The sequence below is a fragment of the Neophocaena asiaeorientalis genome, unplaced genomic scaffold (assembly GCF_003031525.2).
Source record: "Neophocaena asiaeorientalis asiaeorientalis breed wild unplaced genomic scaffold, Neophocaena_asiaeorientalis_V1.1 scaffold197, whole genome shotgun sequence".
Taxonomy (NCBI): Eukaryota; Metazoa; Chordata; class Mammalia; order Artiodactyla; family Phocoenidae; genus Neophocaena; species Neophocaena asiaeorientalis.
Genome location: NW_020174703.1, coordinates 3,905,139 through 3,932,025, shown reverse-complemented (window position 1 = coordinate 3,932,025; position 26,887 = coordinate 3,905,139). Strand labels below are relative to the sequence as shown.

General features: G+C 40.5%; 2 protein-coding genes across 3 annotated transcripts; one reads left to right on the top strand and one right to left on the bottom strand.

Moving 5' to 3' along the window:
* Positions 1-239: 239 nt before the first annotated feature.
* GPR15 (G protein-coupled receptor 15) lies at positions 240-2,447 on the bottom strand. The gene has a single exon (XM_024759223.1). The coding sequence runs from the start codon at positions 2,348-2,350 to the stop codon at positions 1,274-1,276; it is 1,077 nt and encodes a 358-aa protein (XP_024614991.1). The 5' UTR covers positions 2,351-2,447; the 3' UTR covers positions 240-1,273.
* Positions 2,448-10,967: 8,520 nt separating this feature from the next.
* On the top strand, positions 10,968-18,477 carry CLDND1 (claudin domain containing 1). Of its 2 annotated transcripts, none has more exons than XM_024759284.1 (5): positions 10,968-11,083; positions 12,471-12,780; positions 15,267-15,377; positions 16,798-16,935; positions 17,087-18,477. In XM_024759284.1, exons 2-5 carry the CDS (start codon positions 12,489-12,491, stop codon positions 17,305-17,307), a joined length of 762 nt encoding a protein of 253 aa, XP_024615052.1. In that variant the 5' UTR covers positions 10,968-11,083; positions 12,471-12,488; the 3' UTR covers positions 17,308-18,477. The 2 variants fall into 2 exon arrangements, with proteins under 2 accessions (XP_024615052.1, XP_024615053.1); XM_024759285.1 differs by lacking the exon at positions 10,968-11,083 and adding an exon at positions 12,146-12,246.
* The last annotated feature ends 8,410 nt before the right edge of the window (positions 18,478-26,887 follow it).

The window sequence follows — 26,887 nt, the reverse complement described above, 5'->3', positions numbered from 1 at the left end:
TATGTTATTGGATCAAATCATGAAATTACATACACCAAGCAAATGATGCTACAGGGAATGTGTAGCACTAACACTTTAATTAAAATACAAAATGATAGGGCTTCCCTGGTGGCGCAGTGGTTGAGAGTCTGCCTGCTGATGCAGAGGACACGGGTTCGTGCCCCGGTCCGGGAAGATCCCACATGTCGCAGAGCGGCTGGGCCCGTGAGCCATGGCTGCTGAGCCTGCGTGTCCGGAGCCTGTGCTCCGCAATGGGAGAGGCCACAACAGTGAGAGGCCCGCGTACTGCAAAAAAAAAAAAAAAAAAAAAAAAAAATACAAAATGATAATCTGCACGAGGGTGTTGCTAAGCATTTGATGACCTCTAATTACAGTAGTAGTAGCAGATTTATTTTATAACTAGATAACTAGGTAATTAAAAACATGTAATTAAAGCCATATCCTAATTTGTAAAGGCAGTGAAAACAAAGAGTACAGTAAAACCCCATTGAAAAGTAGTTACTACATCATTATAATAAGATACATTTTAACCGACATATCGTATAAGGAAAATAAAAGTCAAACCTTGTCCTATGCTTTCTTGTTAAAATACTCTTGAAGACCAAATGGTAAAGTCCCAAATCATACACACAATACAAAATAATTTTATCCCAGTGAGCTTTCGCCAGTCCAAAGTTATTGTGAATGGTATAGGGTGAAAGATAATGTTGGAAGATGGTGTAGGATTACCATATAAAGTTTTAAAGATTAAGGCCAGAACCTCACTTCATTACTCAGGAATAATTAATTACTGAGCACAGGTATATTACATTTTTTACTACCTGCATTGTCACCACGTTTCTCACCAGATACAAGTGAGCAGAATCCTTTAAATGTTGTCCACTTTGGAGCTCGGTATGAAGGGTCGTGTGGATCTAGGTTCCTGAGAGAGGAAAAGGCTTGAATGTTCATTAACAACCATGAAGGAAGGAACTGGCCCAAGCAGGAGCCTTTATCTTAGAGTTCACAGACGTAAGAGTTGTATTTTGCCTGGTAAACTTGATTGGCAAGGGTCAAATAAGGCCACTCAGCTAAGAAAAAAACCAAAACAAAACAGCATATGGCCTAATTACATCCATGAACACAGAGACTTTCTAGATGCCTCTTTAAAAATGAACACTTCCTTGTGTTCATGAAGCAATATTACCACTAGCAATACTTTTCTTCTTTTCTTGTCTCAGACACAAATGAACCCTCCAATCCACCAACAGAGCTTGAAATGTTACTGTCCCTTTCAGAGTGACACAGACCTCTTCCTCCTTCTGGCAAAATCCTCTGCCTGAATGAAGTTGGAGAGAGCCTTAGTGAGGTCTGAGGTCTCAGTGCTGCTCCCAAAGTCATACTTCTTCAGGCAAGGGCACAAGCAGTGCACGATGGCTCGGCGGATGTAGCTGTCAAAGATATAGTAAATGAAAGGGCTGATGCCGCTGTTGGCAAAGGCCAAGGGCCCACTCACCTCCATGCCCCACTGGAGAAAAGCTGAAGGAAAGTAGAGGTCTTGCTGCAGCCCAGAGACAATAGCCAGGAGCTTGAAAGTATTAAAGGGCAGCCAGGAGAAGACAAAGGCTGCCACAACGATAAAGATGACCTTTATGGATTTCCTCAGCTTTCTGTTGTGCTTTCCCGACTGCTGGTAACGGACACACAGCTTCCTTGTGATACAACAGTAGCAGGTCACAATGCTCACCAAAGGGGCAAAAAATGTAAAAATTAAGGCCACCAGGCCCCAAGTCAGTTTAACTGGAGTGGCCCTCTTCTCTGCACAGTATGGCTTACCATCAATCAGGGTGAGCTCCCGGGACAGAAGAGTAGGCAACCCCAGGAGGCAGGAGATAAACCAGACACTGGCACAGACTCCATACGCGCAGTCTCTATTTCTGATTTTCCTGGATACGGCCGGACACATGATGGCCAGGTAGCGGTCAACACTCATGCAGGTGAGCAAGAAGACATTGCAGTGCATGTTGACTGAGATCACGTAGGAGCTGCCTTTGCACAGGAAAGAGCCTGTCCTCCACAGTCCTAAAGATGCTTCTTTATCCACCCAGAGAGGCAACGTGATGATGAAGATGAAGTCAGAGGCAGCCAGGTTGATGATAAAAATGTCAATCAGTCTTCGGCTGCCCCTTTTGAAATGCAATGCACTCATGAGGATGACGTTCCCCAACGCTCCAGTCAGGAACACCACTGTGTAAAAGACTGGAAGGAAGACTGATGTATAAGGAACGTGGGAGTGGGTCTCGTCAATATCAGGATTTTGGCTTGTAACATAGAAATATTCCAAGTAAACTGCGGTTGCTTCTGGGTCCATCACTGGGTCCAGCAGGTGCCAAATCTGGTAAATTTTCTTACCTAAGAAGTTTTTGTATGAATTTTAGAATTCTCAAGGCAGCTTCTTTTATACAGTGCCTGCCTCTTCTCCCTGCCCCACCCCCTTCCTTAGAAGATCTTGGGACACGCATTAAAAACAGAGATTAAAAAATACAGTTTCTACCAATGCTCAGAAAGGCCCACAAGGAACACCACCCTGATTGGTATTGGGTAGTTGTGGTTATGGTTTTCTTTATTTGCATTTGCCCAGGAAACTGAGGTGCTTTTTAACTTTTTTCTTCAAGACCTTCAATTTGTTTCTTTAAATCTCCAGAGATTAGGAAATGAATTAACTTTTTCTCCTTACCTACCTTAAAGATATCTTTGCTTTTCTGACACTGAGAATCTTTTCGATCTAGCCTCCTGTTTCACATACAGTATACTGTTTTACTTTTAGAATTTTAAGGTGGTGATGTTGAAGATACTGTTTTCATTTACATCATTGGTGAAATGTGAAGAGAATAGTCTTCCATTGCATAAAGAGTAAATTTCCCCAAATCATACCAGTCCACATCTATGGCAAACATAATGATTCCAATTAGGGTACTAGTTTCTTCTCATTTATTTCGCTCTTTCAGTTCATGCATAATTGATCCTGTCTTGTTCAGTAAGTTTAAAAAAATACCCGGGGCTTCCCTGGTGGCACAGTGGTTGAGAGTCCTCCTGCCAATGCAGGGTACACGGGTTCGTGCCCTGGTCTGGGAAGATCCCACATGCTGCGGAGCGGCTGGGCCCGTGAGCCATGGCCGCTGGGCCTGCGTGTCCGGAGCCTGTGCTCCGCAAACGGAGGGGCCGCAACAGTGAGAGGCCCGCGTACAGCAAAAAAAAAAAAAAACCCAAAATGCTGGGACCATGTCTTGTGCTTTTATCATTATTAAAAAAAAAGTTTTCACTACAATTAGCTCAGAACCTTGCATGTAGTAAGTGCTTTGGAAATGTTACTCATGATCCAGTATAATTTAGCAAGGATGAATTCATTGGGGTTTAACTGTGGGCATTGCTGTTATTTATGCAGCTTACAAACACAGGTTTAAAAGTCACAAACTGCTCTTTTTCCGCTATTACCTGTTATTATAATTCAACCAATTAAGTTCCCTTTTGTTAGTGTTAATATCCTTGAGCAGGAGATTTTCTCTCTACTAACCCTCAAATAACTATCCTTCATCAATCTCTAGATCCCCTCTGATCTTTTCTTCTTTACGCCTCACCTTGATAGCAGTGATTTTTTAGCTTTTTTTTTTTTTTTTTTTTTGCGGTACGCGGGCCTCTCACTGTTGTGGCCTCTCCCGCTGCGGAGCACAGGCTCCGGATGCACAGGCTCAGCGGCCATGGCTCACGGGCCCAGCCGCTCTGCGGCATGGGGGGTCTTCCCGGACCGGGGCAAGAACCCGTGTCCCCTGCATCGGCAGGCAGACTTTCAACCACTGCGCCACCAGGGAAGGCCCGATTTTTTAGCTTTTGAGCTCTGACTTTTCAGTAAGTGCCTGCACACATCAGTGAACTTCACTTTTGGAATTACTGACTTGGCAACAGGCAGAGCTATACTAGGTGACATTACAAAGGAGTGGCCAGTATAGGCACTATAAAAGGAAGATTTTTGGTTCATTCAAAACACTTGAGAAACAGGCTAATATCAAAAAGATTCTATCATATTTTTCTCTCATCTGTTCCCTTTTATTTATTTATATTTTACCATAGTAAAATACAACAAATTCTGAAACTGACTCCTTTTATTTCAATTCTTTACTGGCCAAAGTGGCTCAAGCCTCCTTCATACCCTTCTGCCCTTACTTTCCCTCCATCTCATTTCTTCATCAAAATTACAGTTTCAGGTTGATACTACTATTGCATAGATGAAAATATAATTGTTAAACATTTGAAGTCCTTTCTACTGAATTATTTCTCCCGTAATTAATATACTGAAAAGAATGATCCTGCCTGCTGTGCTCCTTCCTTCTGTCTTCTTCCTGATGTGTTCTATTGCCACCTCAGTCTCAGGCATTTAGTCTGGGTCAGGGGAGGATGAGGGCTACCCTGATCTGGGGCAGCCCCAGAAAGTCACTCGGGAGTTGATTTACAGGCCTGCGTCTACCTTCTTTTGTGTCCTAGGCTGCTCTGTGTTGTTCCTGGAGAGGGAGTGGGAGGGTATATTCTTCACTAAGTATAGGCTGCAGAGGAGATAAACTAATTAACTTTTTGACATTTCTTGGATAGAAATCTTTCTCACTGGGTAAGCCTTAACTATTTAATAGAATATTTCATTTTGTCAAATAGTTTGAAGTAGGACAATGTTTACTTGAAAAGGACTGATGGGGTAAACATGGAAATTTTAAATATTTAAATACTATATGTATGTGTGTGTGTGTGTGTGTGTGTGCATTAAAGAAGCAATTATATGTATATATTTTTAAATTTCTTTGTAATTGTATTAATTGTATTATTACATTTAATTGTATTATTGTATAATACAATTGTATTCTTTAATTGTATTATTAGAGTTTTGCATTCTGCAGCCAGAAGTTCTTCTGGTATTTGAAAAGATAAGGTTGATTCTGGGGCTGAGATACTGAAAAAAATTTTTTTAGATATGTCTCAAGAATTCCACATAAAATAATTATAAAATGGAAAAGAGTTCATGCTCATACTCTAGAGGAAAACATCTGTCTGCACATTTATTCTGTAGGTCTTAAATTTTCTTTCAGCATTCCAAAGCTGTTAGCCTACTGATGTAAACGATCTCAAATCTGACTTTCTCAGTAAATTTTGAAGCAGCTGTAGACAAAATGATTTGCTTTATCATATATAGTCACTTTGGATTATGGTAATTAGTGGTGGAATGCTGCAGTATGAGAATATCCATCATGGATCAACAGTATCTTGGGACCCAAGTTAGAAAATAAATTAAGTGTTTTAAGTCAAAAAAGGGAACACACAGCATAGTACTGGTCTTTTAATAGCTCAAAGAGTACAGAGCTATTATGAGACAGAACCCACAATAAAAGCTAACTAGATAGAGTAGGGGAGGTCATAGTTCTAAATAAATTAGGAACTACAATCATTTTTAATTTTGAATGCTCTTTGAAATAAACATGAGGAAACTAACAGTAAAATAACCAGCTACGCACAGACCAAAACTCAAAAACAACACTGGACACCATAAGCATATGAAATGGCAGTATGAACAAGGTGATGACCAAAAAAAAAGAGTAAACCATAAATATCAGTAACTGAATTACAGGACACATGTCACCTCTTAAGAATTGTTTTTTCAGAAAAAAAAAAAAAAAAAAAAAAACACGCTCAGCTTTCCTCCTTCATTCCTGGCAGAGATCATTGTTTTCAGCTTTGTGTTCTCTAAGAACGTTTACAACACTGCTTCTAAAGTACTTATTATCTCATTTTACATGGTAAGTTGTTTTGGCGTCTGACCTCCTGAGCTGATCATGAGCAGCTTGAAGGCAGAGACCATCGATAACTTTCCACCGGCCTCTAGCTTATAGTATTTTTCTAACTAAAGTCTTTTTTGGCCTCTTAATGTCATTGTTTTGAACCTGTGGGTGCCAGACCACATTACCCACGTTAGAGTCACCTGGGATGCCTACTAAACTGTAGCTTTCTGAAGCTGATCCCAGATCTATTGAATCAGAGTTGTTAGGAGTAGAGTCTAGGACTTTATATTTAATAAGCCCTCAAAATGATTCTTTTTTTTGTGTGTGTGTGTGTGGTACGCGGGCCTCTCACTGTTGTGGCCTCTCCCGTTGCGGAGCACAGGCTCCGGACGCGCAGGCTCAGTGGCCATGGCTCACGGGCCTAGCTGCTCCGCGGCATGTGGGATCTTCTGCGGCATGTGGGCTCTTTCCTTTTAGTAATTCCTGTCAAATGTTACACAGAGCAACAAACTATAGTTGTTCAGATGTCCATGCTTCCGAAAGACAGAGAATGGACCATACATGGATGAGAATTTTAAATTTAAATTGTCCTTTATTTTAAAATTATCAATGTGAATCTTTGGTAGATGATCTTTTTCTGGGCCCCAGTGTCCTCATTAGTAAAATGGTTGTACTAGATGATCACTAATGTCATTTAAATCTCTAAAATTTTACGACTTATACTTCTGCTGGAAGAAGAATAATGTAGCTCCAAAATATGGTTGTCATAGGTCCACAGCATTAAAGTTTTGTTGGGTAATTCATGTATCCTACACCTCCAGCCAAGGCAATATGCAAGAAGACAGAGATAGTGGGAAATGCAGATGGACAAAGAAAAAGGAGGAAGGCTATATGCATTCTGATTAGAAAACATGCAGCAACTCAGACCTTTGCTGTTTCAAAAAAAACAGTAATCATGGAAAGTAGAAGCTGTTGGAGAAGTTTGTGAAAAGTCCTTATTCATTGCAAATGGCTCAAAACTCAAGCATAATTCAGTCCAGATCTACAAACATTTATTGATCACCTATTGTATGACAGACACTGTGCTGGGTACACTGACCACCTATTGTATGCCAGACACTGTGCTGGGTATGAGGGACACCAATATAAATAAATACAATTTTTGCTGTACACCACCTAAATCCAGATGAAATCAACTATTATGAAGAAGCCTGAAGTGTGCCTAAAATACTAATATCACTGCTGTTTACATAAATATGAGGTACCAAGGGAAATAATCCAACAAATAAAGTGGGGGAGAACACTGATAATAGCAAATAGGTTCCACTTAATTTGGCATGATATATTGCACTAAACTCTCCAAGTTACTGTCAGAATAAAAAAAAAAATCACTAACTCTTAGACTATAAACAGAGCTCTCAAACTGGACTATTTAAATGGTTATACATGTTATGATACTCAAGTAAGAGAGTGTTTCTAACAAATGAATATATAATCACTCTGATTGATAAGATTTATGAAAAACATATAGTTTGCTTCATGATCTTTGCCTTTTATTCTGGGACATATCAGTAGACCATGTACGAACAGAGGTTTCTTTCTGCTGTACTATCTGCTACCTAATCTAATGAATCCTTTCTAATATGGGGTGAGAGTGGTTGATAGAGAAAAAAAAGAAGTAATATATCATAGTGCTAGTTGGGGTGGCTGTATTCACACAAAACCTTCAATCCACCTGTGCAGCAGGGGCTTGTAGTCACAGCTTTGGCTGAATGATGATAGTATATCCACTTGAGCAGATGCCTCAGTGGACAAAAACTTACTCTCTCCTCATTTTCAACATTTCAGCCAATTCTGAACGTATCTCAGGAATTGGGACACAGAATAAGAGAGGGTTCAGAAGTCTAAATTAATTCCTAAAAATTTCTGAGATCCAGGCCAGAAGACTTCTAAGAAGTTCAAATTTAGAGGTGATTTTTAAACTTTTTTAAAAGTTAGCCAAAATAATAACAAAGCATAATGTATAAAGTTGGTTAAGATGTATAAATTAGAACAGGGACTCTAAACTTTAGTGTGTTTAAGAATCACTTTGGGGCTTCCCTGGTGGCGCAGTGGTTGAGAGTCTGCCTGCCGATGCAGGGGTCACAGGTTCGTGTCCCGGTCCGGGAGGATCCCACGTGCTGCGGAGCGGCTGGGCCCGTGGGCCATGGCCACTGGGCCTGCACGTCTGGAACCTGTGCTCCACGGCGGGGGAGGCCACAGCAGTGAGAGGCCCGCGTACCGCAAACAAAACAAAACAAAACAAAACAAAAACAAAGCTATATGAGAAAAATATAATGTAGATACCGCAAACAAAACAAAACAAAACAAAAACAAAGCTATATGAGAAAAATATAATGTAGATACCGCAAACAAAACAAAACAAAACAAAAACAAAGCTATATGAGAAAAATATAATGTAGATATATCTTGCTAAACATAATTTTTAATTTCTAAAAAAAGTACAATTAAAAATAATATGTAAATATATTAGGGAATTTGGTATTGAAGGGAATTCTTGCATAAAGAGTTGTTTTGTAAGCACATAATATAAACAAGTTATAATACCTGCATATCTAGATTTTCAGTTATTTGGTTTATTTAAAGTATAGTGTAATTATAACACCTTCTTGCTGAAACTAGAACCATCCTTAACAAATTAAGCCAGAGGTCTAGTTCAACTTTGCCTTTAAATCTAAATTTTGTAATCTGTATTTGGTTGTACTAAATCATCTTTAATATTTGTGAAAATATGTCAGGCAGCTACTGTTTCCCAAACAGTGCAGTAAGAAATGGAAACAGACATTTAACTCCATTAATTCATTAAGGATTTATTTTGCCTATCCACACGACCAGCTGCACAAATAGAAGACAGAAACACCCAAGATGTAGAGATAAATCAGAAATACCATTGTGTGCTTAGTGGTACTAGGTATGACGAGATGGTTCACGTCCTCTGGGCTGAGTGGGCCGGATGGTCACAACCTCAAGCATGCAGACACTTCCAGGTCCATACCAAATTGCTGATTGAAATGTGTCTTGTGCGTTTCCTAGGCATTCTGCAGACTTAATGGATGGAAGTGTCATCGTTGTTTGCAGGTCTCCCCAGGAACATCCATCTTCTGAATCATGAGGACTTACGTATGCTATGAGCCCAGCCTGGGAATCTCCTGAGCGGAGGTAAGGATGCCTGAAATCTGGTCCTGGAAAGTCTTTCCTAGTCATTTGGCAGTTAGTCCAGAGGTTCATAAACCTCCTGATGTGAGCAGGGACCAAGATAAATGGCTTACTTCCAGCCTCCAGGGGAATTAAGAGCTTTAAAAAGGTGTTTATACAGTACTGATCCTACTCAAAGATTACAGGTGTTGAACAAATATTTGCAAACACTAATAATTTAACAATTGCTTACTACGCTCCAGGCTCTGGGCTGGGTATTTTATGTGTATTTTCTCATTTAATCCTTACAATGATCACGCAGGATAGGTGCTACTGTCAACATCATAATTAAGAGAAAAGTAAACTGAGACTTAAAAGAGGCTAAGTAAATTGTCTAACGTCACAAAGCTAGTCAGCTCGCCCCAGTATTCAAGCTTGAAGTCAGTTATTCCCTGGGCTCAGTTCCCTTGTTTGTGAACTGAGGTGCTGTCTTCCTCTTCCTTTTTTAAACTTCTCTTTAACCTGGTTTTATTTACCATGTCACTTCACTGGAGAGATAGTTCCACTCCACTGGAGAGAGAAGGTAGGGGATTTCTAATGAAGCCAATGGATGAAAACATTTCCTGGTGAATACACGCATTGAGGAGTCTTACTGCACATTAACAATTTGCCTGGGCACCTCCTCCATTTTCTCTAGTTGGTGTCTCTGACAAACTTCTCCTATGACCAGATATTCTACATGAAAATTCAGTCATATTTGAATATTATATTCGGCTATTACTTTATTTTAATTAGGTACTGGATGTGAATATCAGTTCAGCCATTCAGGCAAAAGAACTATAGCTAAAAGTAGAGAAACAAATGATATGCCTTCAGTCTGTCAGGGGGGTAGGAATTTAGTATCCACTTGGGCCTCCCACCTTTCTCCTGTGCTGTGGCCAAATTCTAAGGCATTTGGGGGACGAGGAAGGGTTTGAGAGCCCCTCTGTTCCTTCAGTTGGCCGTCTCTGTAGGTATCTGTTGAGAAACCTGTCATTTGCTGGTCTCAGAGCACATTCATGAGTCCACACACATCACTAAAAAGATGTCCCTGCTTCCTGCCTGTGGATTTCTATGCAGTACTTGAAGGCTTAGAATCATTTTGTTGCCTCTGTGCCATACAGTCATCTGCAATCTCTGAGGTTGTCCGTGACCTTATCTGCTTAAGGCAATATTCTCCAAATTTCAGTCTTTTTCATACTACATAAATTTCTTTATTCACTTTTTTGACATATCTGGGACCCTCAGTATTAACTTAATATTTTTCTTCAACAAATTGTAATTTATTTTAAAATTAATTTAATATTTTTCTTCAACAAATTGTAATTTATTTTAAAAATAAATTATTATTTTGTAATTTATTTTATTTTTATTGACTGCAATAAAGAGAAAACTAATATCACTTGCCACAAAGAGAAAGCAGCCACAAACAAAAACTATCTGAAACCCGAAGAATGTCATTACATTCTAGCTGGATACCTTCTGTCAGGTTACATCCTTCTTAGTCTAAACGTAAACAGTAAAACCAGAAAGACTATCTGCTGCAATGGGAGTGAGGTTGTGGGAGAGAAAATCAATGCGTTAATATTTTAAAAGTACAATCACATTGCTGTTCATAAGCAGGGTGGTGGTAGGGACAGCACAGGACTGGAAAAATCTGAGTCATATTCGTCACAATTAATGACTAGTAGTGACCGGAAATAGGTCGCCTTACTCGGCGGACCTTCGTCCCTTCCTTAGTAAAATATTAAGAATCCATCTGCTCAGACTTCGCTTTTGCTCACCTAGGGAGCGGAACTACATCTCCCACAATGCGCCGCGCGGCACCGAGAATGCCGTCCACCGCCTCTCGCAGCTTTTCCTCTGTCCCTCCTACAACTCCCACAAGCCCCCTCGGCGCCGGGGCCAGGCCGGGCTCGGGGAGGAGGCGGAGGCGCAGGAGTTATGGAGGGGGCGGGCTCTGCAGGGAAGTGCGTCAGAGAAGGCGCGGGGAGAGTAGGGTGCTGTGGTTTGAGCTTGAGGGTGAAGCTGGCGGAGCAGGAGGATGGGCGGTGAGTGAGCGGGGCCGACGTCGCCGGGCGGGGGTCGCGTAGCCGTTCGGTGTTTCCATCCGTTTGAAGAGGGGCCCCATCCCCGGGCGCGGCCGGGGCTGTGCGGGTTCTGCGCGGGGGCCTGGGGCGGGGCTTTTCCCTTGGCCGAGTGGTCCGGGGAGGGGCCTGCTCGGGTACCTGAGGCCCCTGGCCGGGGACCGCGGAGGGCTGCCCCGCCGCAGCTCCGCCTGGTCTCGACCACCCCCGACCCCAGGGTGCGCCGCGCGAGGTGACAGAGCCAGGCGTCCGGCCTGGGCGAAACGCCGCTCCCGGTGTTCGGGACCTTTTAAGGTCATTTGAGAGCCACCGGGAGGAAAAAGGATTAAAAAGAATAAAAATACAAACCCAACTTCTGGAGTTATCGTTAATTATTGTAATTGCTCTGATCTCTCCTGAGTCACTTACCATTTCCCAAACTCAGCAACCCCAGTTTGCGAGCCCGTTTTCGTGCTCCTTTTTAAGGTGTTTGGCGCGGTCATGGTATATACTTGCAGTATTTGACTAAGCTTGATCCGCCTTGAGTCATTTTACTGCGGCCATTTACTACTGCCAGTGAGCCCTGTCCACGCCTTGGGAGTGTTAATATTTGCCTAATCCAGAGTTTTCTTTCTGGCTGAGGAGGGATCATTTAGTTTGCAGATGAGGAGGTTCAGAAGTATAAGGAATGGGTAGAGTAGATAGGAGTGAAGACTTTGGCAGCGTAAAAGAGCTTGGCTTAGCTTTAATGGATTAGGGGCAGATTAGAATCTAGCATTATTATATGTTGTTATTCTCTTTGCTATGCCGTGCGCCTGGAACAACCTTTCTTTCTGGGTTAACAAACATTTTCACCTGTCTTTTAAATAGCTCCTTACTCGTAACCTTGTTTTAGAAGGTTTCCCTATGCAGAGGAAACTGGGAGGAGCCGATTTCCTCTGCTTCCTTTTCCTATGCTTTTTTCACACTCAGACCCAGAACACTTAATGCTCTGCAGTCTGTCATTAAAAATGTATGCAAGGTACATTGCTGACTCTGGGCATGTCTATTGTTTGTATCTGTAATGTGTATGTCCATTTCAGTGTTGTCTGTTTTAGTGTGCAGGTGATAGACTAGAGAACAAGACCTCTGTCTCCGTAGCATCCTGGGTATGTGAGCATTCAATAAGTACTTTTGTGATAATGAGTTTTGTTTTGAACTTAATTAAAAAATGCTTGCTTCCTTTTTTTTTAAAATTCATTAATGATTATACATTACTTTAAAGAGCCTTGGGAGGGGGAATAGGGTAAAGGGTGATTTTGACATAATTCCTTTCAAAATCTGTGTTTGTCCTTGAAGTCTAACTTTTGTTCTTTCTTCAACTTTTAAACAGAGCAGTCTGAATGCCAGAATGGATAACCGTTTTGCTACAGCATTTGTAATTGCTTGTGTGCTTAGCCTCATTTCTACCATCTACATGGCGGCCTCAATTGGCACAGACTTCTGGTATGAGTATCGAAGTCCAGTTCAAGAAAATTCCAGCGATTTGAACAAAAGTATCTGGACTGACTTTGCTAGTGATGAGGCAGATGAAAAGACTTATAATGATGCGCTTTTCCGAAATAACGGCACAGTGGGATTGTGGAGACGGTGTATCACTATACCCCAAAACACATACTGGTACAGCCCACCTGAAAGGACAGGTATTTCTCTTATTTTAAGTTTTGTCTCCTTTACCTACTCTATAATAGAGAAAGTGATGTGATGATGGCCCAGTTATGTATAAGCAGGTTTGTGGGTTCTTTCTCTCCCCAAAAAAAGAAATCTTATGTATTTCTTTTCTCCCCGTCACTTCCCTCCCCAGCTTCCATGAATTACCATCATACTCATTAATATTGGTTGGATGAGTAACTGTCCTTATCTTGGGAAAATCATTGTAAATCTTTGTACTTATTTACCCACTCATTAAAATATTTGTATTAAACTCACATGTCATGAGAAAATAATTGGAAAAGAACACTGGAAGATTTCAAATACTTAGTAACTGGTAAAAAGAACTAGTATCCAAAATGAAGTCAACACATATGAATTGATAGTCATTTTATATGTAGCTGTGTTTTAGTTGATATTATCATTTGCCCACTAAATCTTAGAGGGTATAATTCCACCAGTTCTGTGTTTAAGTCTGCATATTTGAGACTGTTTTACAACAATCTTGATGGAGTTTTTAGGTTAAAAATATCCATTACAGAAGTAAAAAAAAAAAAAAAAAATCTAAGAAACTGCCTCTCAGGTTTATTTTGTAAGCATTCTTAACATTTAAAATTTTTAATTTCCAGTTGTTAAGATGGAAGCTTTAGAGTTCTCTGTAAGGAACAGCTTTATAAATTGTTTCTGTTTATGCCTACTTCTGTTGGGCTCTTGGTGGGAAGCACTATATTCAAATCACAGCACAACAGGCTTGAGTTACCATACATCGGAAGGCTGATAGTTGTGATTTTGTATGGAAAAAAGAAAGTAGTTTGGGAAGAGGTGAAAGTTGGTTGAATTTTATTTAAAATGTTCAATTCTATTTATGAGAGCATAGGAGCACTTGATATTTGAATCTTAGCAATCGTTTATTATTCAGTCAACAAATATTTAGTGCATTCTTTCATGTTCCAGGGCCTAGGATCTTGGAGTACATTAGGGGAAAAAACAAATAAAAATCCCTACTCCTGGGGAGCTAATATTCTTTTTTTAAAGCTCCAGTTAACACTATTGCTCTGCTGCTTTTTTTAAAATTTTATTAATTAATTAATTAATTTTTGGCTGTGTTGGGTCTTCGTTTCTGTGCGAGGGCTTTCTCTAGTTGCGGCGAGCAGGGGCCACTCTTCATCACAGTGCGCGGGCCTCTCACTGTCGCGGCCTCTCTTGTTGCGGAGCACAGGCTCCAGACGCGCAGGCTCAGTAGGTGTGGCTCACGGGCCCAGTTGCTCCGCGACATGTGGGATCTTTCCAGACCAGGGCTCGAACCCGTGTCCCCTGAATTGGCAGGCAGATTCTCAACCACTGCGCTATCAGGGAAGCCCCCGAGGGGAGCTAACATTCTGATAAGGACTGACAGGCAATAAACAATAAGTATAATAGTATAAACAGAATAAGTAATAAGATAGTAGAAGATGACATGTGCTATGAAAAATACAGCACAATAAAGGGGGTTTGGAAATACATAGGGAAGGGGATGTTTGTGGGCATAAGTTATGCTATGGAATAATAAAGGCAAGATACGCTGCAACAGGAAAATACCACTTGAGGAAAGACTTGATAAAGGTGAAGGAGTTGACCATATGGGTAGTTGTGGAGGCAGGGAGAATCATTTAGGTTGGAAGGAACAACTGCAAGGGCCCTGTGGTGGGAGCATGCTTGAAGTATTCCAGAACCAGCAAGGAATTCCCTGGGCTGGAAGGAGGGGGCTGGGGGAAGAGTTGGGTGTGTGTCAGAGACACATCCTGGGAGAGGGAGTAGGGCAAATCACGCAGGATTCTCTAGGTGTGACGAGGGCTTTGGTTTTTACTCTGAGTGCGATGGAGCCACTGGGGAGCTTTGTGCAGAGGAAAGATAATCTGGTCACCTAGGAAGATGTGCTGAAAACAGACAGGTGGCTGGCCAAGACAGAAGCCAGGAGACTTAGGAGGCTATTGCATCAATTCAGGTGAGAGATGATTATGACTCAAGACCAGGATGGTAGTACTGAGCAGTGCCTGATTCTGGATATATTTTGAAGGTAGAGCCTCTGGGATTTCCTGATGGAATTGCATATGGGCAAGAATGACTATAAAGTTTCTGGTCTGAGGAACAAGAAGAATGGAATTGTCATTACCTGAAATGGGGAACATGGCTGATGGAGTAGGTTTGGGGGAGAAGATCAAAGTTTCTTTGTCCACTGCTTCTTCCTAGTCTTCTTACTACCTATTCTAATTCATTTTACTGCTCCTCCCTGAACCCATGTCTTAAGCCTGCTGCTGAGAACCGTTGGTCCTTTGGACATTGGTGAAGCCTGTGTGTCACTCAGGACCAAAGAGGTTGCTGTCTCCCCTGAGAACATTTTTCCATATCACTTTTTATTTCAGAGAATAATTACTAAAAGAGATTTTTGTTAAATGTTTAAAATTAAAACAACAAGCAATCATTGTTATTCTCGTTCCAGAGTCATTTGATATGGTCACAAAATGTATCAGTTTCACGCTAAATGAGCAGTTCGAGGAGAAATTTGTTGATCCTGGAAACCACAATAGTGGGATCGATCTGCTTCGGACCTGTGAGTAGTTTGAACGCAGCAAGACAATTGGGAAAAAAAGAAAATAATTTTATTTCCCTTTCGTTGAACTCTTTTTGGAACAGGATGACATTGTACATTGTGTCAACTTGAAATAAGGTCTTTAACATTATCCCAACAAACTCTGTTCTGTTGATAACACATTTTAGAAGTTAGATACATACTTACCAAATCACAACTATGAAGTTGAGCAGCTAATACATTGGGTGACAGAATCCAGACCATCCAAAAGATGTTATTAATGGGCCCATTTAAAGAGGAAGTTTAACAGGGATAAATGATACATTTTTATATTTAAGTTAAACACTTCATTTATCTGAGTTCAGATCGGGATATGTGAAAAAAGTTGACTGCAGGCTTTATATGAGTCAACAAGTATCAGGCCTGCTGAAGTATTGATCCAGTCTTAGGTGGTAGTAACCAAGGTGTAGATGTCAAAAACAAATGAAAATAATTATTACGAGCATTCTACTCCTTGATGGTCAGGCGGCCTAGGAAATGCTGTCTTCATATTTGGACCTAGTTTCTAGGCTATATAGAGGGTTACTGGAGCTTGCCTGGAAGAATGACCACGTCATGAGAAGGAACATTGAATAAATGACAAGTATTCAATTTTGCATTGTAAATGCATAGGAAGAAGTTTATTACTAACAGAGTTTGAAGGGAAGTTAGAGAAAAGACTTTTATATAGTTCCAGAAAGTAAAACTAGCACTAAAAGGTAAAGTTTGGTTTGAAGTTGATGTTACTACACTGATAATAATTAAAATAATTTGAAAATGTAATGGGATGCTTTGTAAAGTCATCAGCTTTTTTTCCCATGTTGTTGAGGGAATTTATGATAATTAAAACTGTGATTTATTGAGTGCCTGGTATATACCAGATCCTCTGCTTTGTGCTTTATGTATATTTGTTTAACAGGTCTTTTATAATCTCTATTCATTTGCTTGTTATTCCTGTCTTAAGATCCTGTGAGGACTTAAATTTGTTTGTATGTAGAGCCAGAATGTTTTGCTTCAAATCTGGTTCTACCACTTATTGTGTTACCTTGTACAAGTTATTTATACCTCCTGTTTCAGTTTCCTCATTTATAATATGGAGATTATAGTAATAGTACCTACTTCATAGAGATTTTGGGGGTTTAATACACAAAGCATGTATAGAACAGTGCCTGACACACAGGAAGCCCTCAGTAACAGTTAATTGTTAGTGTCCTTTTACTTTTATCAGGAGAAAGTTAGCATTGTTTTGAATAATGTGCTTTAGGAAAAAACCTCAATGTTAGCATACTTTATTCTCACTTTTTGAGAAAAGTTCTAATTAGAATATGAAAGAAATTGCCATTATGAGAAAACTGAAATCATGGTAACATTTCTTTTTTCTCTCTCTCTTTTTTAAAATCAGATCTTTGGCGTTGCCAGTTCCTTTTACCTTTTGTTAGTCTAGGTTTGATGTGCTTTGGGGCTTTGATTGGACTTTGTGCTTGTATCTGCCGAAGCTTGTACCCCACCATTGCCACAGGCATTCTCCATCTCCTTGCAGGTGGGTCTTGTCATCACACTTAGTTTTACCTACTTCTTGTCTCCTTAGGGATCCCATATTACTGCCCTGTTGTGTTGCCTGGAAAGCTCTTACCATGCTCTTATCTAGCTATGTTTTTTTGTTTTTGTTTTTTTCTAAATTTTCCTCCAAGGTCTGTGTACACTGGGCTCAGTGAGCTGTTACGTTGCTGGAATCGAACTACTCCACCAGAAACTAGAGCTGCCTGAGAATGTGTCTGGCGAATTTGGATGGTCCTTCTGCCTGGCTTGTGTCTCAGCTCCCTTACAGTTCATGGCTTCTGCTCTCTTCATCTGGGCCGCTCATACCAACCGGAAAGAGTACACCTTAATGAAGGCATATCGTGTGGCATGAGTGGGAAGCTGCCTGCTTTACAATTGCCATTTTTATGATTTTTTGATATTAATATTTTCCCTTATCTGCCCCCCAGTTGTTTTTAATTTAACTCTTTTTTTAATTTTCATTTTATCCTGAAAATCCATTTTATTTATTCACACAGACAGTTGTTTCTTAATACCACTAAAATTTATATGGAACCTGAGTGATTCCATCTTTCAGTCAAACTAATCTAGGTTCAGAGTCCAGACAAAAAAATTGGGTAAACTCTTGGCACAAATTTGTGAAAGAAAATTGGTAGTAGGAGGCTGACCCAAAGCAAGTTCTGCTGAGGTCTGTTGGATAAAGTATCTGTTTAACTGGAAACTCTAGTTTGTTTGGGAAACAATCATTGTCAAAACTTACGTTCACTTTGCTCTTGTAGATAGCCAGTCAGCCAGGCTATTTTCAAGGACTTAGGCTATCTAACATAAGGAAATTATCTAAGATCTTTTTCTCTAAATATTGGCATATAACTTCATCTGAGGTGAAATATCTTCAGTTGTTTATCTGTACTGTGTCTGTTTACAAGAAAGGAAGTGTTTACATGGAATTTTAACTTTGTAACTGCAAGAATTCCAGTTCAGCCAGAGAAGGGGATTAACCTTATTTTACTTTTTAAAAAAAACTCTCCTTAATACGTCAATAGGATTTTTAGTATCGCCAGACTGTTTTGGATTTTTGTTCCTTCCCTCCTCACACACCAGACTTACTAAAAGAGTGCTTTTTTTAAACACTACGTTGGGGTCACAGAGTAAAATTCTCCAACTGCCATACGTTTATTTCAGCTAAGTACCATAAAGAAGGTTACACCATAATGACCCTCTGGAGCTAGGAAAACTACCATAAGATCTAAAGCTTTGGCTGGTCATTAACTTCCAACTATGGTCTTTATTTCTTGTGATGAAATGATGTGCCTTTCCTTGCCTAATCCCTTCCTGGTGTGTATCAACATTATTTAATGTCTTCTAATTCAGTCATTTTTTTATAAATATGTCTGTAAACATTGAACTTTAAAAAATCTTATTTATTTATTCCATTACTGTAGTACTTGACAGATTTAAAAAAAATGTAACTTAGTAATAATTTCTTACAAAATCCTAGATCTGTCTTTTTTTAAAAAATAAAAAAATGAGAAGAGACTCAGAATTGTGTATAGTGTCTGAGTTGATTAAATCTCAGTACCTTAGGATAAAGAAGTACAGGATTCTGAATGAGGATTTTGTGATTTTCTGTAGGAAATGCATTGTTGCTCTATAGGCCTACTTTATGTCCAGTGTTTGGGTCTCTGTTTTATCATCCAGAAAATGTGGGAACCCCTTGCTCCCATTAGAAAATAAGAGACTATTTCTTATGCTTCAGCGTTTTAAAGCATGTTTTCAAAGTAGTTTTGTGATCATTGTGTATCATACTTAACATGGCTAGTTTTTCATAAAGTCATTTAATGGCTGTGGGTGTTTATGTTGTGTATTAATCAAGTGGGCTTCTGACTTACAACAAAGCCAGTATTACTCTGCAGCCGATTATTGCCTGTGAAATGGCTAGTTACTCAGTTTTCTACCTCCTCCTAACTCTTGAAGTTTCATTGCCTTTCAGCACCTTTTGTGGAAGGTAGAAAAGCTAAGTGAACAAAACACAGCACACTTTGGGGAATGAGATTTTAAAATTATTGACCAACATGACATTTTTGGATTTGGAAGTTATTTATTTTATCCCTGCCTCTTATCACCCCAGAATTACATGTGACTTACTCTAACACCCATGTTTAGTGTGCATTGAGGAAGCTTAGTCAGGATCTGACTTTTGAGCCTCACCAGTAGCACCCTTAAATATGGAAAGCTAGCACCATAAGCCCTGGTGCTGAGTATGTGTTGTTTAAGCACATTTCAGAGTAGCTGAGGTCATTCTCTCCTGCAAAGATTTTTTGGAATACAGAGGCTTGCATTGTTTCACTTGATGTGTAAATATTACGGTTTTTCATCTGTCTAATGATTCTAGTCAAGTAGAACCATATGAAATTACTGACATTTGACCATTTTTGATTAATACATAAAATCAGTGGCAAGGAAAGTGCTATTAATCTCTTTTCACATAATCTTTGAAAGCAACCCCCGAAGTGTAAAAAAATAATTTTCAGATTTTTCAGAATGTGAGTTTTATGGCAACTTAAGAAACATGTTTTAAGATCTTAATTTTTTGGTTCCTGATCTCATTTCATGATGTGAATAAATGTCTTCTATATCCTTTTTAGCAAAGACTCATTTTAGAAAATTTCTTAAGGATAGCCATAAACACAGTAAAAGTTAATACAATAAAAAAGGCAGAATTTATTTGTTCAATTAATATTGTGTGCCTGCTGTCTAGGTCATAATATACCAGGGTCTCGGGAATTTAATTGTAATGTGTTAAAAGTTTTACCTGGTCTAAGTATTGGGGTGTGTGTGTGTGTGTGTGTTGGGGGGGCGGAGGCAATGGATAGAGTTAAGTCACAGGTGAACTGATTGGTGACCCCAGTGAGAAGGAGTTGACCATACAACAAATCAATTTAGAGTTTGTTTTTCCATTCCAGAGACATCGCTGAATTGCAGACTAGCACTGTTAAAACTTATGTAATATATATCCAGTCATTTTCAATTATTGTAAAGCAGTGTGAGGGCATTTTACAATTTAACCCTTATGTAAGCTTTCACCAGAAATGAAAACAACCTGTTGATTTAACCTGATTTTTGCCAGTTGCAACACTTTGAAAAGTTTCCCAGCAGCTCAAGGAGCAGGTAATGTGTATAGTGTTGAAGATGCAAATTGTTACTTCACAAGCTCCACCCAGCTCTGTCCTGGCACAGATGGGTGAAGTCTCTTGTCCTCCTTTCAGCCCTCTTCTCTTAAGGGAGTAATGATTCAGACTTGAGAGAATAAAACAAGGAAACACATCTGTGTATAGGAATTCTTTTTCTTTTGCTCATCAGGTGTTCCAACACACTATTGTAATGAGATATATTTTTCCCTTGGATCAAATTATGATATATGCCAGTGTCCTGCAAATTCATTATGTGAAAAGAATAAATTAGAGTACTTATTTGCTCTCTAGAAGAAGAGATTTAAATCCTCTTCAGTGTTAAAATTTCTGTTAGCAAAATTAATACATTGACATACTAACACTTGCACACTTTCAGCAAACTTGTATAAAGCAAGATCCAATTTATATTACTTTTTACCTTTGCAGAGTTCTAAAAAGATGGAATAAGGGGAGAGAGAATTCTCTTTTGTCTTCACCTTTTAAAATATTTGAGTTATGGGGTCATGTGTCACCTTTCATCTTCAGACTGTCTCAGGATGTGAAATTTACCTCACGTCTCCTACAGCCTTCCAGCCCCTCCCAGTCTTCTAGCCTGTGTTCTTGTTTTTCTCTGCTCAGCTTGTATTGTCACTGGGACGTACACAAGCAGCTTTGAGTCTCTTGTTTGCATAATCTCCCATGGCACCTTCCTTCACAGTCCTTAGTCTTATCTTCACAGCAGAACTATGCCATCCAGTTTTCCTATTCTCAGTCTCAGGGTACCAAAGAGGGCTGCTCAAAACTATTCAGCTGATTCTGTTTAAAAAATTGCTGTTTGACTTTAGTTGCTTGACAATTAACCCCCACTGCCTGTTGATTTAGTACCCTGTAACACACATGTTTTTCAAATCGCTACAAATGTTAGTTGTTGGAAACTTGTATTCTTTTTCTTCAACTTCCGCAGATGGGGTTTATGCTCTCTTTAAGGAGCACATATTGGAATGAACTCTTCCAGTTTCTCCAACACTTGTATGTTTCTCCCTACAAAAGAAGAAGAACGTATTAACTGATTGGAGAGATTGCTGGGAGCATGGCATCCACAAAAAGCAGCAAAGTGTATAGTGGTTCAGTATCCAGCTCAGGAGAGACAGCATACTAAATTTGTAATCCCAGGTCTGTCACTTAGCCTTTCCAAGTCCCACTTTTCCCATCTGTGAAATGCTATGATTATCATACCTGCCTCACAGAGTTGTAATGAGGATATTGCTCAGCATAAAGTAGCCACTCAGAAGTGCTTGACTGGCTGCATTAAGAGTGGATGGGGTTACCCCTAGTGACCTGGCCACCCCGTGGGGTGGTTCTCAGTCTATGCTGCGTATTGGAATTGCCTAGAGAACTTCAGAAAATACTTGTGCGCTAGAGATTCCGGTTCAGTCCGTCTGGGGTGTAGCTAGGTCACTGATATTTTTAAACCTTTCCAAGTGATTCCAGTGAGTAGCTATGTTTGAAAACTGTTTGAAAGCTACATTTAAAAGCAAGAAATAGTATTCTCTCTCTTCTTGGCAGATTGTTAGAAAGAGACAGTGGGCTCTGTAGAGTAAACAGACCTGGCATGCTGCCTGCCTTCTAGAAGCTATTTCTTTCCTGTGCTTTCAGGCACTCTCTTCTGCTGACATCTGGCTCTTTGAGATGGGCCCCAATCCATCACACCACTGCTAGCTGGAGCTGTACCAAGAGTCTACCTGCAGCCCAGGACACTCCAGTGGCTGGTCCTAAGGTTCAGATTTGGCCGGAGGTAATAGAAAGCCTCGTTTGTTTTGGCTTCAATTCCAAATTACTTTAATTCAGTACTTTCAGGGACCCTGTAGTCGGGGGGTGGGGGGGGGGGGTGACTAGGCCTCCATAAAAAAGGTGAGTACTGTGATCCTTGTCTGTTTACCAGTTCATTGCATTACTTCTCTTTTGATTAGAACCAGAAAGGACAGAGGTATGAGTAACTGACATTAACCTCTACACAAGCCAGAAATGCTTGAGAATGAACATATAAAATGAAGATGAACTAGTACTTGCCTTGATAGGTTGTTGTGAGGGTTAGATAAGAAGGTACATAGATCCTGAAACATCAGAGGTCAGTAAATACTAGGTATTGTTAGGAGACGAAGGCAGCACAGGGGGAGGAGGTCAGCCTTTGCCCGGCCTGTGTGGTCAGTCTGTGCAGGAGCTGGAGCTGCTGTGGCTTGTCCTGTGGCTGCACTCCAGCAGGGCTTAGCGCTGGGCTGGGGGCTACAGTATCAGGGAGAATCTAGTTTCCTGTTAATGTTCACTTCAAAACAGGTAGAGCTTCAGTACAGACAGGCTCTTTAACCATTCTTGCATGTCAAAATGGAAGGATTTTTTAAAAGATTGTGTTGTAATCCTTTTTCCCAAACAGGTCTGCACCAGTGTGGGATTTTTTGGTCTTTCAATGATTTTGCTAAGCGTCGGTTGGTGAGTTAAGGTTAGCTGCATCAAAAATCTGTCTTTATCTTGTTTAAATTGGATCCAGGTCCACTGAGAGAACAAGAGGAACTTGGATTCCTGTGGCTTGTTCTCAGGCTCCTGAAATGAACTACTACCACATGCAATACAATTTGGTTTGGACGGTTCATTTTAAGTGCTGAGGGTGGCAGTGGATTTCAGGGACACACACCATAGGGCCAGACACTGAGCGTTATTCATGAACACTTATAATAAGTTGCAAAGTGGCACTTTTCTTGCCCTGCCTGGACTTAAAGGAGCATTCAAAGGTATGAAAGATAAGAAATTATCTAAAAAATATCTAGAAAGAATTCAAACACTCGGGGCTAAGACTTCTTCCAGGACTTGTTTAGGGACAGCAGCATCCACTTTTATCATAACTATCCAACCATCCCCTATGGCAGTGGTCCCTTTCTCTTCCCATTTGAAATAAAAAGATGACAGGAGGAAGGAAAGGGAGGAAAAGGCCTTGAGTCTTTGCATGGGGGGTGCTGCGGCCCTTCTCTACCTCCACCAGAAAAGGTGGGTACGGATCCTACCGCCCAACTACTAGACAGCCTCCTAGGTGGACAAGCAGAGCTACTCTCTTGTTAACCCATGACTTTCACATCTAAATCACATGCTTCGGATTTAGACATTTGCTTATAACCCCAGCTCTTCTTTTACTGCGTCAGAACCTTTGGGAAAATTCTAACACTTCTGAGGTCTCAGTGGGATAATAAAGTCCACTTTTCATGTTTGTTGTGAGGCTTAAATAACATAATACATGTAAAGCACTCAGCGTGGTGTCCAGCGCATCTCAATAAATGATAATCATAATTGATCAGCAGATGATTTCAGGTTCCCAGCCCTGCCTTCTCTCCTATGCTTTAGGTTTAAATTTCTAACTGCCTTCAAGGCAGCTCCATTTGAATCTTTACATGGTACCTAAAACTTAATATGTCCAGATTTGAACTCATTTTTCTTTTTTTTTAACATCTTTATTGGAGTATAATTGCTCTACAATGGTGTGTTAGTTTCTGCTTTATAACAAAGTGAATCAGTTATACATATACATATGTTCCCATATCTCTTCCCTCTTGCATCTCCCTCCCTCCCACCCTCCCTATCCCACCCCTCCAGGCGGTCACAAAGCACCGAGCTGATCTCCCTGTGCTATGCGGCTGAACTCATTTTTCTTTTCATCGTTTCTCCAATTCCCATTTTCTTTGTTTTCCCTATCAGCTAGACTTTCAGTGGTGACATCATCTTTGATTCCTCCTGTTCCCTTGCCTTAACCAAGACTTTCTGATTCTATGTAATGTCTATCTCACTAAACCCCTGCTATCCTACCCTGGTTCAGGCTACTGGATGATGACAGTAGCATTGCTGCCAGCTCTCTCTGTAATCCATTTTACATATCCTGCTAGTCTGATTTGCAAAAGCATAGATCTGATCACATCAACCTTTTGCTAAAAAACATTCAATGACTCCTCATTGCTTATAAAGCAATGATTCTAGAAGCAGTCTGGAATTGTCTAAATTTAGTCTCACACCCAAGATCTAGCATTAGCTAGTTCCATCTTTGAAACATTTCCTGTTCCCATTCTTTTACTTCAGTCAAACTCACTATTAATTGTACCCAGTTTGCACTTTCTTAGATCAATGCTTCTTGTTATATTGTTACTGGAATACTGTTCTCCACATACTCAAATCTTGTCCATATCACTTTGTTGAAATTATGTCGTTTCAAAAATCATGACCATTTATTTACCAAATAGAATAAAGTTCACCTCAAATGTATTATTCTTTTGAATACTTATAGCACTCTGAGTAACGCACCTGCCCCCGTAGCTTTTGTCACTTTCTACCTTGTTTAATACTGATTACTATACATATTCTCTTCCCTACTAGATCTTACTGCCTATTTATTTAATCTTTGTATCTTGCAACATCTCCCACATAGCCTTGCAAAGACTCGTTTCTCAGGAAATCAGAGGGAAGTTTTTGAGTGAATAACCCTTGAAATTATTAGAAAGCCCTACTGTAAAGTGTATACATGAAATTAGATTATCTAGGAAAGAATTTGAACTGATAGACAAGAGCTTAAGTTTAATATTATGTTGCTACTTTGGAGGGAAAACTCTGCAACAGTCCTTCAAGGTAACTTTGAGATTTATAGATACAACATTTTCCCCCCGAGCTAGCAGAGGAAGAGGGTTCATTTTTTTGTCAGTTGGGATGCCACGTGTACAATTTAACTCAATCACTTAGGCTTTTGTGATTTTTGCTCATTTCATATGAAGTGCTATACCAGAAAATATAAGTTTTCTGTTGCCTTGGTTAGGATAACTTCTATTTATTTTTCTAGTCAAAGCTTAATATTTATTTCTTCAGCACAGTTTTTCCTGACCATCTGTCTTGAGTTAGCTCTCCCTCTTATGTGTCCACAGTGCTCTGAAGTTCTTGAATATGGGAAACAGTAAAGTCCAAGTTTGAAAGTGACTCTGTTTAAACTCCATGGATCTGTTCTTCCCGTACCTCAGTAAAATCTCGGGTAAGGGGGCTTCCCTGGTGGCGCAGTGGTTGAGGGTCCGCCTGCTGACGCAGGGGACACGGATTCGTGCCCTGGTCCGGGAAGATCCCACATGCCGCGGAGCGGCTGGGTCCGTGAGCCATGGCCGCTGAGCCTGCACGTCCGGAGCCTGTGCTCCGCAACGGGAGAGGCCACAACAGTGGAGAGGCCTGTGTACCACGGGAAAAAATAAAAAATCTCGGGTAGGCCGTGGGGTTACTTAAGAAAGTAGTTCTTTCTGACAGCAACATGAAAGAGTTCAGTCCCGTCTGATAATCACATTCCAGGCCAGTTAGTGAAATATTAAAACTAAAACACCAAAGTTAAAACTCCATTCTCCCTTGGCTTAGTTTTGCCTCCGGCTGGGAGGTCTGAAACTTGAACAGCTTCTTCTCTCAGTCCTCAGTCACTTTTTCCTGAGACAGTGACTCCGCTATGGTCAAAACCTGGGAAGAGTAGATTAGGAACAAGTACGGTTTTGTGTGGCTGTACCAGTTGTCCTCTGACCTTGGGGCTGCAGAGGCCCATGCATGTTGCTGCTCTTTCTCTCCTAGGGGCCACGTCGGGGGAGTTTCTCAGAGACCCCCCCGACCCTCTGCAGACTTTCAGACTGCAGTTCTTTTAGCATGAGAAGTCAATGTCTCTCCTTCAGCTGTCTGCTTACCCCTCCCCCCCTCAGTGCCTGGGTTGCTGGCAGGCTGGCTCGTCTCCGTTGGGGTCCTAGTGATCTCAGGTTGTTCAGGAGTTCTCATTTACTAGGATCCCAGGTCAGCTCCTTCTGGGGGGAGGACATCTAGTCCCCAGGAAACAAGAAGAGCTAATGAATAAATACTTGGATGGTGGGAATGCAGGTCTCCCCCAACTCAAACTGGGGTCTCGTTGCTTTGCTGCATCAGTCCCATCCAGCCAAGCCCTTACAGCTTTTAGCTTTTCAAGGGTGAGTCAGATATTCTTCCATAGGTTTCTCAAGCTCCAGTGGGCACTTGCCCAGATCCCTGAGTAAAGCCCCTCTCAAGTGACTAAGCCCAGTGAGGGGGAGGCAAGCCCCTCCCACCACAACGGGTGGGACTAGGGGAAGCCCAGAGCCTTCAGCTTGTCTCTCCAGAGATGTCTGTCTTCTATTTCTCCAAACTCTCATGAATCCCCGAGGCTCTTATAAATCTTTGAGGGGAGTCATGAGCTAAAAGTCACAAGATCTGTTTTTAGACCATCCCCTGCAAATCCTCACAGGGGTCCAACATCTCAATTTGGAACGTGGAGCTTCTGATAAAACTAAACTGAGGTAACAGTATACATTACATTTGAATCCTGTTAAACAGTACTAAATTTTAATAATTTTGTTTAACATCTTCCTTCCTTGGACAACTTAAAACCCATGAGAGCAGAAATCTTGTCAGACTTAACTCATAGAACCCAGTGCTTGGCACAGTGCCTAGAATATAATAAGATGCTCAATAAATACTTAGTGAATGATGCATGAATCAATAAATAAAATTCTTATCTTTCTTGAAAGATATGAACTAATCTTGTAAGTCTGGTGAGCCACAATACTCATTTTTCAGAGGTGAGTGCATAGAGGTACACACAATTATTAAATTTTGAGACTCGTGTTTCCTTTAATCAGTCCTCAAGTAAGAGTTACTTTCTTGGTGTGTTATTTCCTCAGGAGGAGAGTAATAAATCTATTTCAAAAATTATTATCTCCCTCTAAG

Excerpts from the sequence above, each read along its gene's own strand:
- GPR15 (XM_024759223.1), bottom strand. The coding sequence starts at position 2,350 with ATGGACCCAGAAGCAACCGCAGTTTACTTGGAATATTTCTATGTTACA.
- CLDND1 (XM_024759284.1), top strand. The coding sequence starts at position 12,489 with ATGGATAACCGTTTTGCTACAGCATTTGTAATTGCTTGTGTGCTTAGC. Across the intron at positions 12,781-15,266 it reads CAGCCCACCTGAAAGGACAG|AGTCATTTGATATGGTCACA; the intron begins GTATTTCTCTTA and ends TTCTCGTTCCAG. Across the intron at positions 15,378-16,797 it reads GATCGATCTGCTTCGGACCT|ATCTTTGGCGTTGCCAGTTC; the intron begins GTGAGTAGTTTG and ends TTTTAAAATCAG.